General features: G+C 45.3%; 1 protein-coding gene across 3 annotated transcripts in view; it reads left to right on the plus strand.

Moving 5' to 3' along the window:
- DPYSL2 (dihydropyrimidinase like 2) overlaps window positions 1–6834 on the plus strand; it is a 116506-nt gene extending 109672 nt beyond the window's left edge. For all 3 annotated transcript variants that reach the window (XM_032634124.1, XM_032634126.1, XM_032634125.1), the window contains exons 12-14: window positions 864–1043; window positions 2207–2372; window positions 4304–6834. In XM_032634124.1, coding sequence (XP_032490015.1) covers window positions 864–1043; window positions 2207–2372; window positions 4304–4395 — 438 coding nt within the window. In that variant the 3' untranslated portion in view covers window positions 4396–6834. The remainder of the gene's footprint in view (window positions 1–863; window positions 1044–2206; window positions 2373–4303) is intronic.
- The last annotated feature ends 10537 nt before the right edge of the window (window positions 6835–17371 follow it).

A 17371-nucleotide genomic window follows, 5' to 3' on the forward strand; every position in this document is an offset into this window, starting at 1 on the left:
AATCTCCCCAGAAGCCCAGCTGCTTTTTATGGATGGAGCTGCCTATTAATTCTCCAGGTCCAGCCACGTGTACCTGTGAGCAGGGCAGGCGTCTGGAATCTGGGGAAGAAGCAGTGGAGGAGTTGAGGTTTTACCATTGACTGTAGTGCCCCTATTTCCTGTTGTCACAGTAACAAACTCACTCAGAGACCCCACATAGTTTCCAAGAGGGCACGTGGATATGTCCCCCTTTCACCGTGAAAAGCTGGATACTAAAGGGATGGCTGCCTTGGTGGGAAATTAAACCTCAAACGTTTTATCAAAGGCCTCTCTCTGGAGTTACCACAGTCCTTTCATTTAGGAACGTCAGCTTGACCACATCTCTTAAGAGATTGGAAATCCAGGCAAACCAGTGGGAAAACCTACTCGTGGATGGCTCATTTCAAGATTAAATTTAGAACTTGGTCAGAGAAGGCTTCTTGGGATTTTAACCTGATTGGAGCTTGAGTTAGTAAGAACAAAGTCACTGCTAATACGAGACATCATTTTCTTACATTTATGTGGCATTTACAAACCCTCGTGCTTTTCCATACGATTTTTCTGTTCAATTATTTTTACCCCCCAGTTTTTTGGGGATTTTTTTGGTGCCGAAACTCAGGAATGAACAAACGCAAACTTTTGAGAGGTAGGAAAGATTATTCCATGTTCTAGACAGAATTAAGACATAGAGATTAAGTCCTGTTGGGTGGCCAGTCAGGAGAGGGAGTTCATCTCTGGGCTTTTCTTTCGTCCGAGTGATGTTGGGTCATGGGTGCCGCCAGATCGATGAGATCTCGCCAGGATGGAGGGTGGATTCTGAAGTTTACTGTGTTCCCTTCCTCTAGTCTCTTGAATACAACATCTTTGAAGGCATGGAGTGCCGTGGCTCTCCCCTGGTGGTCATCAGCCAGGGGAAGATTGTTCTGGAAGACGGCACCCTTCATGTCACCGAAGGCTCTGGGCGCTACATCCCCCGGAAGCCCTTCCCTGACTTTGTTTATAAGCGTATCAAGGCAAGGAGCAGGGTGAGTACCTCTGATCTTATGAGTGGTTCCTATCGTGGATTAAGTTCAATTCCAAAATCACTAAGCACCTTGAGTCAGACTACTGAGGTATATACAGAGGATTCATAGATAAGGGAAACACAGTCTTTTTATTCCTGGAGTTCAGAATGCCAGTGGAGGAGCCAGGCATGTCCGCAGCCAGCCAGATTGAAGGGAGACTGCTGTCATGAGGAGTGTGTGATGAGACTCAGAGGAGGGAACCGCTGCTGTGGAGTCTTTTTTTTTTTTTTTCTTTTTTTTTTTTTTTTTTAAATAAATTTATTTTATTTATTTTTGGCTGTGTTGGGTCTTCGTAGCTGTGTGCGGGCTTTCTGTAGTTGTGGCAAGCAGGGGCTACTCTTTGCTGCAGAGCATGGGCTCTAGGCACACGGGCTTCAGTAGTTGTGGCACGTGGGCTCAGTAATTGTGGCTCGCGGGCTCTAGAGCGCAGGCTCAGTAGCTGTGGCGCACGGGCTTAGTTGCTCCGCGGCATGTGGGACGAGGGCTCGAACCTGTGTCCCCTGCATTGGCAGGCGGATTCTTAACCACTGCGCCACCAGGGAAGCCCTGCTGCGGAGTCTTAAGGGAAAGTGTCATGGGGAGAGGGCATTTTGAGTTGGATCTTGAAGGTTAAGTAGAAGTTGGATAAGTCAAAGAAGGGAGGCAAGGGAATTAAGTAGAGAGAATGTTACGAGCATGGAAAATGTAGAGAGTATTCAGGACGTGGTGAACAGTCTCCAGCACTGGTGCTTGGGGACGGTGAGGCAGGGAATGGGTAGGGATGTAAAGGAATTAAAGGGACAGTAAGATTGGTAAGTATGGGGCCAGATCTTGAACGTGAGACCAGATCCTCTTCACAGCATGTTTGGGAATTGCTGCAGGGTTTAAGGTGAAGTGTCTTGGGAGAAAATAGGAAGAACTGTTTATCAGTTTTTATGTGACCCATGTTGGGGTAGCTTTGCCCTGGAGCCAGGGGCCCTGCCTCATGCTGACATCTGTCCCTGCTGTACCCGACCATAGAAAGCCCTCCATCCCCAAATGTCACCGGCCCATCCTGGCACCTGTTCCTTCCCCATCAGGAGGGTTGCCAGGGAGGCATCCTCTGTGAATGTGGCCTGAGTCGAGGGGCTCTTGTGTTTTTGCAGCTGGCAGAGCTGAGAGGGGTTCCTCGTGGCCTGTATGATGGACCTGTGTGTGAGGTGTCTGTGACACCCAAGACAGTCACTCCAGCCTCCTCGGCTAAGACGTCTCCGGCCAAGCAGCAGGCCCCACCTGTCCGGAACCTGCATCAGTCTGGATTCAGCTTGTCTGGTATGGTTATGGTTTGGTCAGGGCCCAGTTCTGAAGGGCTGTATTCCGTGTTGCTGGTGGGTCTGGCATCACTTTTGAGAAGGAGAAGAAGTGGAAGTGAATGATGGACCTATTCTTCCCAAAGATGTAACTCGCTAGAGATGTAATTCATAGCAGATGATGGGTTGGGTTTCAAGAAACTTGACACGAGTCTATATCACATATAATGTCATGATGTGCGTACCATGTGTCATACCCAGGATATTAGAGGACATTTTTTCAGTGCATCATGTCCATTGTGGAAAAGGATATTGGGTGTTTTAGGACTCTCTTCTCCCCGACGTATGCGATATACTGTAGCGGTTCAGCTTGTGGAATCTAGAGTTTCAACAGCTTAACTTCGTAGCCCAGATTCGAACTGTGCCTCCCGTCTCCTCACCTATAAGATGGGTATAATGGTAGTAGTTACCTCATGGGGTTGTTCTGAGGATTAAATGACTTAATATACACGTAAAATGCTTAGAATCAAGCCATTTGATAATTGTTCGCTATTTGCCTGGATAAACTATGTGATGTCAGGGGAGGTGAGAGGGAAGAGTCCAGATTTTAGAGCTTCCTTCCTTGAACTTCAATATTTCATTTTGCCTGTGATTAAAAACCTACTTTTCTAGTTCCTTGAGTCACAGATACGTATCTAAATTTTTATGGTGGGTTAAAGAAACAGTAAAGCAGATACATTTTTTTTTTCTTGTCAGATATACTGGTTTTTAGAAAGTTGCCATATACAGATTACCCATTTTCAAAAAAAATTAAAAATAATGAAAATGAGTTTTTCCGTAAAGTAACATGGGCATGATACAGTCTGTGCTTTCACCAGGCCATTGAAATATAAAGACCATTATGACGCCTGTCTTTTTAAAAAAAATTTTATTGAAGTATAGTTGATTTACAGTGTTGTGTTAATTTCTGCTGTACAGCAAAGTGACTCTGTTATACATATATATTCTTTTTCATATTCTTTTCCATTATGGTTTATCACAGGATATTGAATATAGTTCCCTGTGCTATACCTACAAAAAAAACAGACTCACAGACATAGAGAACAGACTTGTGGTTGCCAAGGGGGAGTGGGGTGGGTGAGGGATGGAGTGGGAGTTTGGGGCTAGCAGATGTAAACTATTATATATAGGATGGATAAACAACAAGGTCCTACTGTAGAGCACAGGGAACTATATTCTGTATTCAATATCATGACTTCTATCTTTGATTACACAGAGGATGGATAGTGTTAGGGGAACAGAATGCACCTCTGGAAAAGCCACACTCGATTTGATCACTGAGAATAGGGACAGGATGTAGTCTGAGTTGCTCAAAAACCTGAAATATAGTGTCCTTTTACATATAGTTTTACTTTTTAGGTATGGGATCCAACTAGCTTCTACAAGGATGGCTTTATTCAGTGTGTGATTCCTAGGCCACGTGAGGCCCATCCTTTTTTTGTAGCTTATACTTTTGGTGAGGTTTTAGTACGACAAAGAATGGGCCTGACACTTTTTCTCCCAAGCTATGTTATTTCGTTACAAAACAGAAATAGAGTCACGGATGTAGAAACCAAACTTACGGTTACCAAGGGGGAAAGGGAGGGGGGAGGGATAAATTGGGAGATTGGGATGGACATATACACACGACTATATGTAAAATAGATAATCAACGAGGACCTACCCTATAGGTCAGTACTCTGTAATGACCTAGATGGAAATAGAATCTAACAAAGAGTGAGGTATGTATATGGATAACTGACTCACTATGCTGTACAGCAGACACTAACACACCAGTGTAAATCAACTAGACTCCAATAAAAATTAATTTAAAAAACCCAAGCTATGTCATTTCGGTTTAGAGCAGGGATCCGTATAGCTTTCTCTGACCCTCATCTTCTCTCTCATCTCCAGGTGCCCAGATTGATGACAACATTCCCCGCCGCACCACCCAGCGCATCGTGGCGCCCCCTGGTGGCCGTGCTAACATCACCAGTCTGGGCTAGAGTTCAGGGCCGCCGTCGGCTTAGGGATGGGAGATGGGACACCTGAGGACATTCGGAGACTTCCTTCCTTCCTTCCTTCCTCCCTTTTTTTTTTTTTTTTTTTTTTAAAGAGCCTGTGATAGTTACTGTGGGGCAGCCAGTTCCTGGGGCTCCCTCTCTCGGGCCCCCCGCACTCCGTCCCTCACCCGGAGTCACCAGTTTTGGTCACCCACCTCCCTACACATCAACGAATATCACACCTGCGTCTCTCCACCAGGCCCGTACACAGAACTGCGTCCAACACTCAGACATGCGAAACAAAGCAAATCACAGTGAGGGTGTTGCTCATCTCCAGCCTCTGTTGTGCTTGCATCCTCTTCCTTTTCATCGGGGGGAGGGGAAGATAAAGTGAATTGCCCAGAGCTGCCTTTTTCTTTTTAAATTTTTAGAAAAGTTTTCTTTGTGGGGCTGCAGGTGGGGTGGGCAGGGGAAGGGGGGGAGAGGTTTGTTTTTCTTTAAATACTAAATTGGAAAGCCTAATGCAATATTAATACAAGGGGTTCGAACTGGACATCCTAATGATGCAATTGTGTCACCTTCAAGCTGATTCAGGGTGGTGGGCAGACTCGTCATGTCCCTCCTGAGAGGCTGTACAGCATCCACACCGCCATTCCATCGTCTTCTGGGTCAACTGTTAATAAAGGGCAGGTTTTCTTTCTGGCCTAGATTTTGCTGCAGATGAAATCTTTGGAGGATTCTCTTCTCCTCTCTTCACCTCTCTTCTGCTTACACTCTCTCCCTCTTGCTTCTTCATTCATGGATATTTTCACGTGTCTGGCTCTTTCTTTGTGTTTCTTCCAGCCTTCGTCTCTGACATGCTGTTTTTGCCTTCTATCCCCCGTGGTCTTTTCCAGTGACCAGGTCCGCCATTTTATTGTGGCCCCACGAACCTGCCTGGAAAGATACGAGCTTTGTCATCGCAACCATCGTAATGTGCTATCCTAGTCCATATAAGACCAGCGCTACCCACCCATGTCTCCAGGATGTGCGATTGAGTTTGAAATGCTTCCCAGGTGCAGAAAAGGGCCAAGTTATCCACACTGTCACACGCGGGCCCAGGATAGACCTCAGACAGTGCCGAGCTGTTGAAGAAGTCTGAGGCTCTAGGACCTGAGAGTTTTTCCTCTGTGCAATGCTAAGTGGCTAAAGACACAAACAAATCTGTAAATCAAGCCCAACACCCAAGGGAGCCGATCAGCCTCAAGCCAACCACCAGCTCAGAGGTGCTGAGCTGATGGTGGTCTGGCCCTGAGGGCCTGCTGTTTACCAACTAGGTAGTTTTTGGGATGCCAGAGCACACTGGGCTTCTCACTTTGGAGGAAAAGAAATTTGTTTTCTTGTCCAATTATTTAGAAAGACATCACGCAACATAGGGAAGCCTGCTAACCTCGGGAAACCCATGGGAAATTTGACTTAAAGACCATTTCAGTTTGCAAGAGGAAAAATCTGTTTTGTGAGTCAGAGCTCTTGCGGGGAGAAAACCTTGTAAATTTGACGAGTGGCCCCTTAGAGACCGCAGGCGACCTTGTGTCCACACCCCGCCCTCTCCTGGTCTCGGAGACCCTTTCCACTCGCCATCCCGTGCTTGTCCCTGTCTTAGCTGAGCTTTGTTGCATCTCCTTCCGAGCGTGTTTACAGGTCCTCCCAAGCCACGTTATGTTTGCAGGCTTTTATAAAACCAAATCTGCTTTTGTAAAGCGTAACATCAAGAAGTCGCTCATCCCATCATGACACTCGTCTCTCCACAAGTCTTGCCTTTGGGGTTATGGCTGGGGTTTCTTTTGTTGTTGTTGTTGTTGTTTGTTATTTTAAAAGTAAATTGCACTTTTAAAGAATAATTGGTTAACTTAATATATTTGCTTTTTTTTCTTCTCCTCTGCCCTTCGAGGGAATTTGAACCAGTCGGAAAAAAAATTTTGTTTCAATTCTGAGAAACGCTTGCAGCTCTCTTCTCTTCACTTGAGTCTTCCTGTTTTTCCATGACGGTCATTTCGGTTGTTACGATTGTTTCCTTCAAACAACTTAAAACCTGAAGATCTCCGCAGGCTGTGTTAAGCATGTTTACCTTTTGGCTTGCTTTGTGTGTCTGTTAAATGAATGTCATGTGTAAATGCTAAAATAAATTGACCGTGTCTCAGAACTGAATAACTGCAGTGACCTGATGCTCTAAACCAGTGTAGGATTTAATCATAGATGGTTTTTAATCCTTGGAATTGTGATTGTGACCCACGAGTGGAGGAACTTTCAGTGCTAAAGCTGATTATGTGTGTAGCCAGAAGAGTACCTTTTTTTTTTTTTTTTTTTGTTACCACTGTCTTAATGGCAAAATAATTATGGTAAAAAAACAAGTCTCGTGTTTATTATTCCTTAAGAACTCTGTGTTATATTACCATGGAACGCCTAATAAAGCAAAATGTGGTTGTTTCCGGGTGTGTCTGTGTTGAGATGTTCAAGGAGGTGGCTGCTCGGCCTGGGCCTCCATCAGAACTTCCCTTTCTGGAAAATTCTGGATGCCTTTGGCCTCGTTTTGATGACTGTGTCAATTCAAGTGTTTTCACTGGGTGTTGCGGGTGGTTTTGTCCAGGCCACTGAGGTCTAATTCTGGGCAGAGCCCTGAGTCTCAGAAATTCATAGTCTACCCCAAGACAGGCCCAGGGAGCCGCCCAAATCGAGCTGCACACGTTAAGTTGGGAATTGTGTCACCTTCAAGCTGATTCAGAAATCCGGTGGGACCATGTGGGTTAGTGTAGTGACCCCTGGGATCTGTGCATCCTTAGAGCTTGTGCACTCTGGGAAATCCTCAAGCCACATGGGGGGCATGGAAGATAAAAGACTGAGATATATGGGCCTGCACCCAGAGTCCAGTTAAGGAGCTTGCAGGAGGGAATTCCCTGGTGGTCCAGTGGTTAAGACTCCGTGCTCTCACTGCTGGGGGCCTGGTTCAATCCCTGTCGCGGGCAAAAAAAAAAAAAAAAAAAGGAGCTTGCAGGAAACCAGGACGTAAAGCACACGTTCCTCTACCCTCCAGGCAATTGCCAAGAATGCACATCGTGGGGGGAGGGTGAGCCATGCCCACCCCTGCCTACCGGGTGCTTGGTTCCCATAGTTACCTTGTTAACTGGCATCGGTATTATTGTTCACAAAACACTGTGCAAAGAGGCTGTGTGCTTGGGGGCTCCCCTGGCCCATCATGTGGTCGATGAAGTTTTTTACTCTTTTCTCTTGTTTTCTATCCAGCCCTATGCAAACAGGATAGAAGGTGATTTACAAAAATATGCACACTCTACCAAGCTTTGATGAACAGGGTGTTGGAGTTAAGGGAAAATAAGAGCAGGAAAAGTAAGATAAGGTCTGCGTTTGGTTGGTACAACACACTGCCATGAGGTGGTAAATTTGTGAGGGAACACTGAGTGTTCTAGCAACAAATAGAAAAAAACAGAAACATAGCCAGAAGACCGTATAACATCTATAGCGACCCGAAGAGGAATTAGTCCTTCCAAAAGAATACAGAGATTCCTGGTCCGCAGCCCTGAGGGCAGGTCCTGGTTCCCCCCAAGAATGACAGTATTTCATGTCTAGGGCTGGAGCTCGTCCTGCCTTCACTGTAGGCTAATGGTAGAGCACCGAGATCTAGGAAAATAGAGCCTGTCCGGGAGAGGAGGGCAAAGAGGCTCCCCCTGACATGGGACCCCTGATAAGAGTTGAGGTGGAAAATCCCAGGCCCAGAGCCAGCCTCCCCCTAGTACCCACCTGGCTTCACCCCACTCCAAGACAGTCCTCGCGGTCAGGCCTGTGGACGCTCCGCCCACGTGTCCAAGTCTGGCCCAGCCTCTAGCAAGCAGCCAGTCCAAGGGCCGTCCACACCTGCCGTGAGGCTCGTCCTCTGACGGAGAGGCCCGTGAAGATGCTGGGAAGAGGCTTGTGTCCATCTGAGGAGGGAATTGAAGGCAGGTGGCCAAAGAGCAGGTACTCTAAAGAGGGGAGTCCCATGGGTGCCAGGTGGCTGAACGATGGGGCCAGGTATATAACTCTGGTGGTATAATTTAATCCAAAGACAGATGTTAGAGCATCTAGAATAAGTAAGTGGAGCGCATATCCTTCAGGAAGTGTTTTTGTGTTGAATTGATGGGAGTTGAAGGTTATACTGTCTGGCAAGTTTCTGCAGTACACGTCCTGTAAGAAAAGGCAGAGCTAAAATGAAAATGATCAAATTCAGTATTGAACGAACAAAAACAAAAACAAAAAAAAAAAAAAGAAAAGGCAGATCTCCTTTCCTATGAACTGAGATGGGGTTGTTTTGATGGTGCTACTGATTAGGTATGTATGTTTGGGAAAGCTGGTTCACATCTCTGGGCCTTATTTCCCCTCTCTGTGAGACAGAGGCGATGTTATCTACCCAACCTAACTCCCATAATGGACAAGCCATAAATCAGATACGGTGCAGAGTAGAGGAACAGGAAGCTGTCGGGAACGGTGTCCTAAGTGTCTCTCCTGAAAGAGAAAGAGATTAGCTGATGAAGACTGATGAATGCAGAGGTCTTTAGTTGACTGCAGAGACCTCAGAACGATGAGACATCAGAGCTGGTGTCAGTCGTTAAATGAAAACATCTGTTGAAGTCACGCTGATAATAGCAGAGGTTATTATGTGCCAGGCCCTGCTCCAAAAGGCGTTTCACACATTAACTCAGTCTTTGCAGCAACCCAGAAGAAGGTACTATGACTTACACCATCACACAGATGAGGGTACAGAAGCACAGAGCGTCAGTGACTTGCCCAGAACCAGGCTTTGGCCCCCGTTCAGTCTGGGGCCAGTGGCCAGATTTATACTCATGGTGATTCCACTCTCTCTTACGAGAAATCTCCTGCTTAGAAGGGGGTGGGAAAAGAGAGATGGAAAGTGACAGAGAATATGACTGTGCAGGTAGTGAGGGAGACTCATGGAGGAGAATTGTGGACAAACGAGAGATTTGCAGAAAAGAACGATGATCTCACGAAGCCCAACACAGATTTGGAGCTATGTGGCCTTTAGGTAAGAAGAAATGAGAGGCCTAGAAAATACACAGAAAGCCAGGGAAAAAAGAGTTTAGAGAAGGGCAAAAAGGGTAAGGGAAAACAATAATTTGAGGCCATTATGTTTTATATACCAGATGTGGGGAAATTGTGTTGATTTGGTGAAAAATTACAAATGTGTGTATGTGCAGAGATGAACATATGTGTATAATTTTTATAAGGATCTCAAAAGAATGAATAAAATAGTGTCTATTGAAAATACTTTGGGGACTTCCAGGGTGGTCCAGTGGGTGAGACTTGTGCTCCCAGCGCAGGGGACCTGGGTTCGATCCCTGGTTGGGGAACTAGATCCCACCTGCATGCCGCAACTAAAGATCCCATGTGTCTCAACTAAGACCTGATGTAGCCAAAATAAATAAATAAATAAAAATAAATCTTAAAAAAAAAAATACTTGAAGAGGAGCAAAGGGACCTAGACGTGGGAACGCGTTGTCGTTTTCTGAAGATTGATGTCAGGAGAGGGATGTTGCAGTCGGATGGGGCAGGCAGGGACCACCCCCACCCTTAGCAGCTAGGAGCGTAACCTCTGCTCAGGGCTTTGGGCTTTGCGGGGCTGGACGTGACATGAGGGGCCCTTGGAAGGAACACTGGGAGGGTCGAAGGTCAAACAGTATGCCAGATAAAGTTGTATGGTTCAAATAATTTATTACATTGAGATTATTTATGTGATTAGTTTTGGCAGCTAAGCCTTGTCCGTGCTGTAGTTACACAAACGGTCCACATCCTAATAAACTTCATCCCGCAGCCCAGAACCTGGTGTGTGTGATGGGAACGGGGCTGGGGGGAGGGGGGTGTCAGAGAGAAGTGTCCTGACCCCCTCCAGTGATGACCTTCAGCTTCATCTTGGGATCTGGGGACACCAGGAACGCTGGATAGCACCCGAGGGTGGACCCCTCAGGGCAGAAGGGGGCAGAAGGGGAGAACTTCCTGTCTGGCTGTTCACAGGTCTTTAGGGTCCATCCCTCCTCAGGAAAGACCGGATGTGCAGTGGACTTCACACTGAGCTTACATGTCTGATGGTTATTGCCCTTGAGTGTTCCTGTCACTCCAAAGATTTGCTGTTTCCATCCCTCAGCAATTCAGGGGGCCTCTGGGGAACTCCTGAATAAACCTAGTAAAAGAGGTCAGCTTACTGTGGTCTTGCTCTCCCCCAGCTGGAGACACACATCTTTTATCTTTTCCTACATGTTTAAGTGTTAGGTGAGAAAGCACAGAATGTTGTCAGGGGCCACTTTGTCTCTCAAGGGAGCAAGGAGGAGACAGGCCGGCCACCTGCTGGGATACTCTGGGGGGCCAGCGGGGAAGTGGGCTCCCAGCTTTAACTTCCACTCTCTTTTTGACCACCCACTTTTTATTTTTTGCGCTACCTGGGCCTCTCACTGTTGTGGCCTCTCCCTTTGCGGAGCACAGGCTCCGGACGCGCAGGCCCAGCGGCCGTGGCTCACGGGCCCAGCCGCTCCACGGCATGTGGGATCCTCCCGGGCCGGGGCACGAACCCGTGTCCCCTGCATCGGCAGGCGGACTCTCAACCACTGCGCCACCAGGAGCCCTGACCACCCACTTTTTGATGTCATACACCTTCAGTCTTGTTACTTGGTTGTCCTCCAGCTGTTAGCCTACCCCTAGCATCCCACCAGTGCCCCGTGATGGGTGTTTTCACTCTCCTACTAGTTCCCTTAATGTCCTCCCACTGTTCCCGTTGAACACACTCTGGCTCTGGATCCCCAAGCATAGCAGCCCTGCCAGCCAGCAGCCCCTGCACAGCTATGTTGATGTAGAGCACCAACTGCAAAGGGCAGACACAGCCCCACCAGGGTGAAGGACTCCCTGCCTATTGCTTAATTCCTCCCTGGCAATCCACACCATGTGCCAGGTCGTGAGGAATGTGAATTCGTGACCAACCCCCAACTGCCTGGCCTCCTTCCAGGCCACGGCTGAGTTCTGGGAGGCCCAAGGCCTACTGTGCAACATGGGACTGTTGACCTGAAACACACTGCCAGATATTTCTCCAGCAAAGATGGGTTTATTTGGGATCTGCAGAGAATTGCCCTTAACCGTCTGTGACCACGGTGAGCCATGTGCAAGTTCCCGTGGGGCAAGGGAAGGAGAACACTTTTTTTTTTTAATTTAAATAGAGGAAAATGAAGTTGGGAGGCTCTAGTAAACAAAGAGTCGGTGGCTTTCATTGGCTGAACTCTTGCCAGGGAAGAAGAGTTTTTCTTCTTCCTGTTGGGCCCTGTGATCATCTCAGGACGTGAGAGCTCCCCCTTCTGGTGGCCCAGCTCTATTTAACTGAGATTTCCGTTTGTTAATTTTTTACGGGACTAGGGAAAGCCAGTTCCCCGTACCTCATCTTCCTTTCTTTTCTCCATTTTCACCTACATATTGTCCTCTGGGCATCTGTTCTCTTCTGTGCGTCTTCCCCTTGACCACTGCCAAGCTCTCTCTCTATATATGCTTCATGATCAACAAACTTTCTGACATGATTCCATAAACACCCATCTTCACGGAACATTCATCCCTATATCTTTGTCTTAAAAGAAAATCTGGTCCCACTTTCTGAGGACAAAGTTTTGTCCTCAGTCTTTTTAGGTGGAGCTTCCTCTGCGTCTAACTTCCCATATCCTTCAGGTGGTGGGGGGTTGATGACCTTGCTGCTCAAGCCTCAATACTTCTTCCACGTTCGGCCATCTGGCTGCACTGCCCCCTCCCGTGCTTCCTGCTGTTGTCTCCCGATTTGGAGACATTTGGTGTCAAACCATGGCACAGTTTCGCTCCCACCAAACAGGAGGAGTTACTTCAACGTCCGTGTAGATGACCCATCCAGTGTCCTAGACTTTCAATTTTATGATCCAATCCCCACTCTGTCTTAGCTACTATCTACTCCCCAGGCCATTGCGTTTCCCCGAATTGCTGTACTTGTTGCAATCGCATCCCTTCTCTGACCAATCCTCTGGTCCTTTTGGTTGACTTGTTCAAATACCACCACTGCTCCCGTTTTCTGGCGGCACCAGGCCCTCCTGTCCATCATTCCATCTGTCTTCTCCCTCCTGCCTTCCCTCCCTATCCTACTTAGATACATCGTTTCATTCATTCTCTGGCCAACAACAAAATCCCTTGACCTCTGTCCTCTCATTGCTTCTTCTTTGTCAAAATTCAAACCTAAATGAACCCAACCATTCTCCTCTCTAGCTTGGGCACGAACCCCAGAGTTACATTAGAGGAAATCGCACAACTAGGCAGGTTGCTATCCTGAGAACATTGTGGCACTAACCCCAGCTGTACACTGAGCACTGACTACTTCCCAGGAATCCTACCATCCTGCTGCCCTACATTCTGTACCTCAAATCTCTGTCCCTCTTTTCCCCATGTCCGCCCCAGGAGGTGTTCTTGCCTCTCCACAAGGAAGGTGTAAACCAGCAAGCAGAAACTTCTTCGACATCTCTCTTCCAGATGAATAAAGCTATCTGCAGCTATACCCACCCACCCTATCCTGCTCCCTAATCCCACAGCTTATCCAAGTCAGTCCCTTTACCTTTGCCAGATGCTCCCACCATCTCAGAAAACTTGCTCACCTGTACCTTTAATCTCTCTCTCTCTACTGGCTAATATTGTCAACATCGAAACACGTTCAAATATCTTTATAAAAAAATCACTCCCCTGAGGCTTCCCTGGTGGCGCGGTGGTTGAGAGTCTGCCTGCCGATGCAGGGGACGCGGGTTCGTGCCCCGGTCCGGGAAGATCCCACATGCCGCGGAGCGGCTGGGCCCGTGAGCCATGGCCGCTGAGCCTGCGCGTCCGGAGCCTGTGCTTCGCGACGGGAGAGGCCACAACAGTGAGAGGCCTGCGTACCGAAAAAAAAAAAAAAAAAAAAAAAAAAATCAAATCACTCCCCTAACTCTATATTGCCATTCAGATACCATTCGATTTTATCCCCTCTTCAGAGCCAATTTTCTTGGATGAGGTATGTAGATTTGTTGCAGGAATGGGGATCCTTTCCAGGGCCTGAGAGTGGGCTCTTGTCTAATACTTGGAAATGAATTGTCCGAGGAGACACACGTGCTGACAAATTGACAAAGCAAAAGATTTTACTGGGAAAGGGTTTCCCGGGCAGAGAGCAGCAGGGTAAGGAAACCCGGGAGAACTGCTCTGTCACATGGCTCAGTCTCAGGTTTTACGGTAATGGGGTTAGTTTTCGAGTTGTCTCTGGCCAATCATCTTGCTTGGTCCATATTTGGTCTGACTTAGGGTCCTTCCTGGTGGCGCTCACATCTCTCAGCCAAGATGGATTGCAGCGAGAAGCACTCTGGGAGGTTGATAGGGATTGCATTGAATCTGTAGATTGCTTTGGGTAGTATAGTCATTTCCACAGTGTTGATTCTTCCAATCCAAGAACATGGGATATCTCTCCATCTGTTTGTATCATCTTTAATTTCTTTCTTCAGTGTCTTATAGTTTTCTGCATACAGGTCTTTTGTCTCCTTAGGTAGGTTTATTCCTAGATATTTTATTCTTTTTGTTGCAGTGGTAAATGGGAGTGTTTCCTTAATTTCACTTTCAGATTTTTCATCATTAGTGTATAGGAATGCCAGAGATTTCTGTGCATTAATTTTGTATCCTGCTACTTTACCAAATTCATTGATTAGCTCTAGCAGTTTTCTGGTAGCATCTTTAGGATTCTCTATGTAGAGTATCATGTCATCTGCAAACAGTGACAGCTTTACTTCTTCTTTTCCAATTTGGATTCCTTTTATTTCCTTTTCTTCTCTGATTGCTGGGGCTAAAACTTCCAAAACTATGTTGAATAAGAGTGGTGAGAGTGGGCAACCTTGTCTTGTTCCTGATGTTAGTGGAAATGCTTTCAGTTTTTCACCATTGAGGATGATGTTGGCTGTGGGTTTGTCATATATGGCCTTTATTATGTTGAGGAAAGTTCCCTCTATGCCTACGTTCTGCAGGGATTTTATCATAAATGGGTGTTGAATTTTGTCAAAAGCTTTCTCTGCATCTATTGAGATGATCATATGGTTTTTCTCCTTCAATTTGTTAATATGGTGTATCACATTGATTGATTTGCGTATATTGAAGAATCCTTGCATTCCTGGAATAAACCCCACTTGATCATGGTGTATGATCCATTTAATGTGCTGTTGGAGTCTGTTTGCTAGTATTTTGTTGAGGATTTTTGCATCTATGTTCATCAGTGATATTGGCCTGTAGTTTTCTTTCTTTGTCACATCCTTGTCTGGTTTTGGTATCAGGGTGTTGGTGGCCTCATAGAATGAGTTTGGGAGTGTTCCTCCCTCTGCTATATTTTGGAAGAGTTTGAGAAGCATAGGTGTTAGCTCTTCTCTAAATGTTTGATAGAATTCGCCTGTGAAGCCGTCTGGTCCTGGGCTTTGTTTGTTGGAATTTTTTTTTTTTTTTTTTTTTTTTTTTTTTGCGCGATGCGGGCCTCTCACTGTTTGCGGAGCACAGGCTCCGGACGCGCAGGCTCAGCAGCCATGGCTCACGGGCCAGCCACTCCGCGGCATGTGGGATCTTCCCGGACCGGGGCACGAACCCGTGTCCCCTGCATCGGCAGGCGGACTCTCAACCACTGCGCCACCAGGGAAGCCCTGTTGGAAGATTTTTAATCACAGTTTCAATTTCAGTGCTTGTGACTGGTCTGTTCATATTTTCTATTTCTTCCTGATTCAGTCTGGGCAGGTTGTGCATTTCTAAGAATTTGTCCATTTCTTCCAGGTTGTCCATTTTATTGGCATAGAGTTGCTTGTAGTAATCTCTCATGATCTTTTGTATTTCTGCAGTGTCAGTTGTTACTTCTCCTTTTTCATTTCTAATTCTATTGATTTGAGTCTTCTCCCTTTTTTTCTTGATGAGTCTGGCTAGTGGTTTATCTATTTTGTTTATCTTCTCAAAGAATCAGCTTTTAGTTTTATTGATCTTTGCTATTGTTTCCTTCATTTCTTTTTCATTTATTTCTGATCTGATTTTTAAAATTTCTTTCCTTCTGCTAACTTTGGAGTTTTTTTGTTCTTCTTTCTCTAATTGCTTTAGGTGCAACATTAGGTTGTTTATTTGAGGTGTTTCTTGTTTCTTAAGGTAGGACTGTATTGCTATAAACTTCCCTCTTAAAACTGCTTTTGCTGCATCTCATAGATTTTGGGTCGTCATGTCTCCATTGTCATTTGTTTCTAGTATTTTTTTATTTCCTCTTTGATTTCTTCAGTGATCACTTCGTTATTAAGTAGTGTATTGCTTAGCCTCCATGTGTTTGTGTTTTTTACAGATCTTTTCCTGTAATTGATATCTAATCTCATGGTGTTGTGGTCGGAAAAGATACTTGATACAATTTCAACTTTCTTAAATTTACCAAGGCTTGATTTGTGACCCAAAATATGATCTATCCTGGAGAATGTTCCATGAGCACTTGAGAAAAATGTGTATTCTGTTGTTTTTGGATGGAATGTCCTATAAATATCAATTAAGTCCATCTTGTTTAATGTATCATTTAAAGCTTGTGTTTCCTTATTTATTTTCATTTTGGATGATCTGTCCATTGGTGAAAGTGGGGTGTTAAAGTCCCCTACTATGAATGTGTTACTGTCGATTTCCCCTTTTATGGCTGTTAGTATTTGCCTTATGTATTGAGGTGCTCCTATGTTGGGTGCATAAATATTTACAATTGTTATATCTTCTTCTTGGATCGATCCCTTGATCATTATGTAGTGTCCTTCTTTGTCTCTTGTAATAGTCTTTATTTTAAAGTCTATTTTGTCTGATATGAGAATTGCTACTCCAGCTTTCTTTTGGTTTCCATTTGCATGAAATATCTTTTTCCAACCCCTTACTTTCAGTCTGTATTTGTCTCTAGGTCTGAAGTGGGTCTCTTGTAGACAGCAAATATATGGGTCTTGTTTTTGTATCCATTCAGCCAATCTGTGTCTTTTGGTGGGAGCATTTAGTCCATTTACATTTAAGGTAATTATCGATATGTATGTTCCTATTCCCATTTTTTAATTGCTTTGGGTTCGTTATTGTAGGCCTTTTCCTTCTCTTGTGTTTCTTGCCTAGAGAAGTTCCTTTAGCAGTTGTTGTAAAGCTGGTTTGGTGGTGCTGAACTCTCTCAGCTTTTGCTTGTCTGTAAAGGTTTTAATTTCTCCATCAAATCTGAATGAGAACCTTGCTGGGTAGAGTAATCTTGGGTGAAGGTTTTTCTCCTTCATCACTTTAAATATGTCCTGCCACTCCCTTCTGGCTTGCAGAGTTTCTGCTGAAAGATCAGCTGTTAACCTTATGGGGATTCCCTTGTGTGTTATTTGTTGTTTTTCCCTTGCTACTTTTAATATGTTTTCTTGGTATTTAATTTTTGACAGTATGATTAATATGTGTCTTGGTGTATTTCTCCTTGGATTTATCCTGTATGGGACTCTCTGTGCTTCCTGGACTTGATTAACTATTTCCTTTCCCATATTAGGGAAGTTTTCAACTACAATCTCTTCAAATATTTTCTGTCCCTTTCTTTTTCTCTTCTTCTTCTGGAACCCCTATAATTCGAATGTTGGTGCGTTTAATGTTGTCCCAGAGGTCTCTGAGACTGTCCTCAGTTCTTTTCATTCTTTTTTCTTTATTCTCCTCTGCAATAGTTATTTCCACTATTTTATCTTCCAGGTCACTTATCCATTCTTCTGCCTCAGTTATTCTGCTATTGATACCATCTAGAGTATTTTTCATTTCATTTATTGTGTTGTTCATCACTGTTTGTTTCCTCTTTAGTTCTTCTAGGTCCTTGTTAAATGTTTCTTGCATCTTGTCTATTCTATTTCCAAGATTTTGGATCATCTTTACTATCATTATTCTGAAT

The sequence above is a fragment of the Phocoena sinus genome, chromosome 6, assembly GCF_008692025.1.
Source record: "Phocoena sinus isolate mPhoSin1 chromosome 6, mPhoSin1.pri, whole genome shotgun sequence".
NCBI classification, from domain to species: domain Eukaryota; kingdom Metazoa; phylum Chordata; class Mammalia; order Artiodactyla; family Phocoenidae; genus Phocoena; species Phocoena sinus.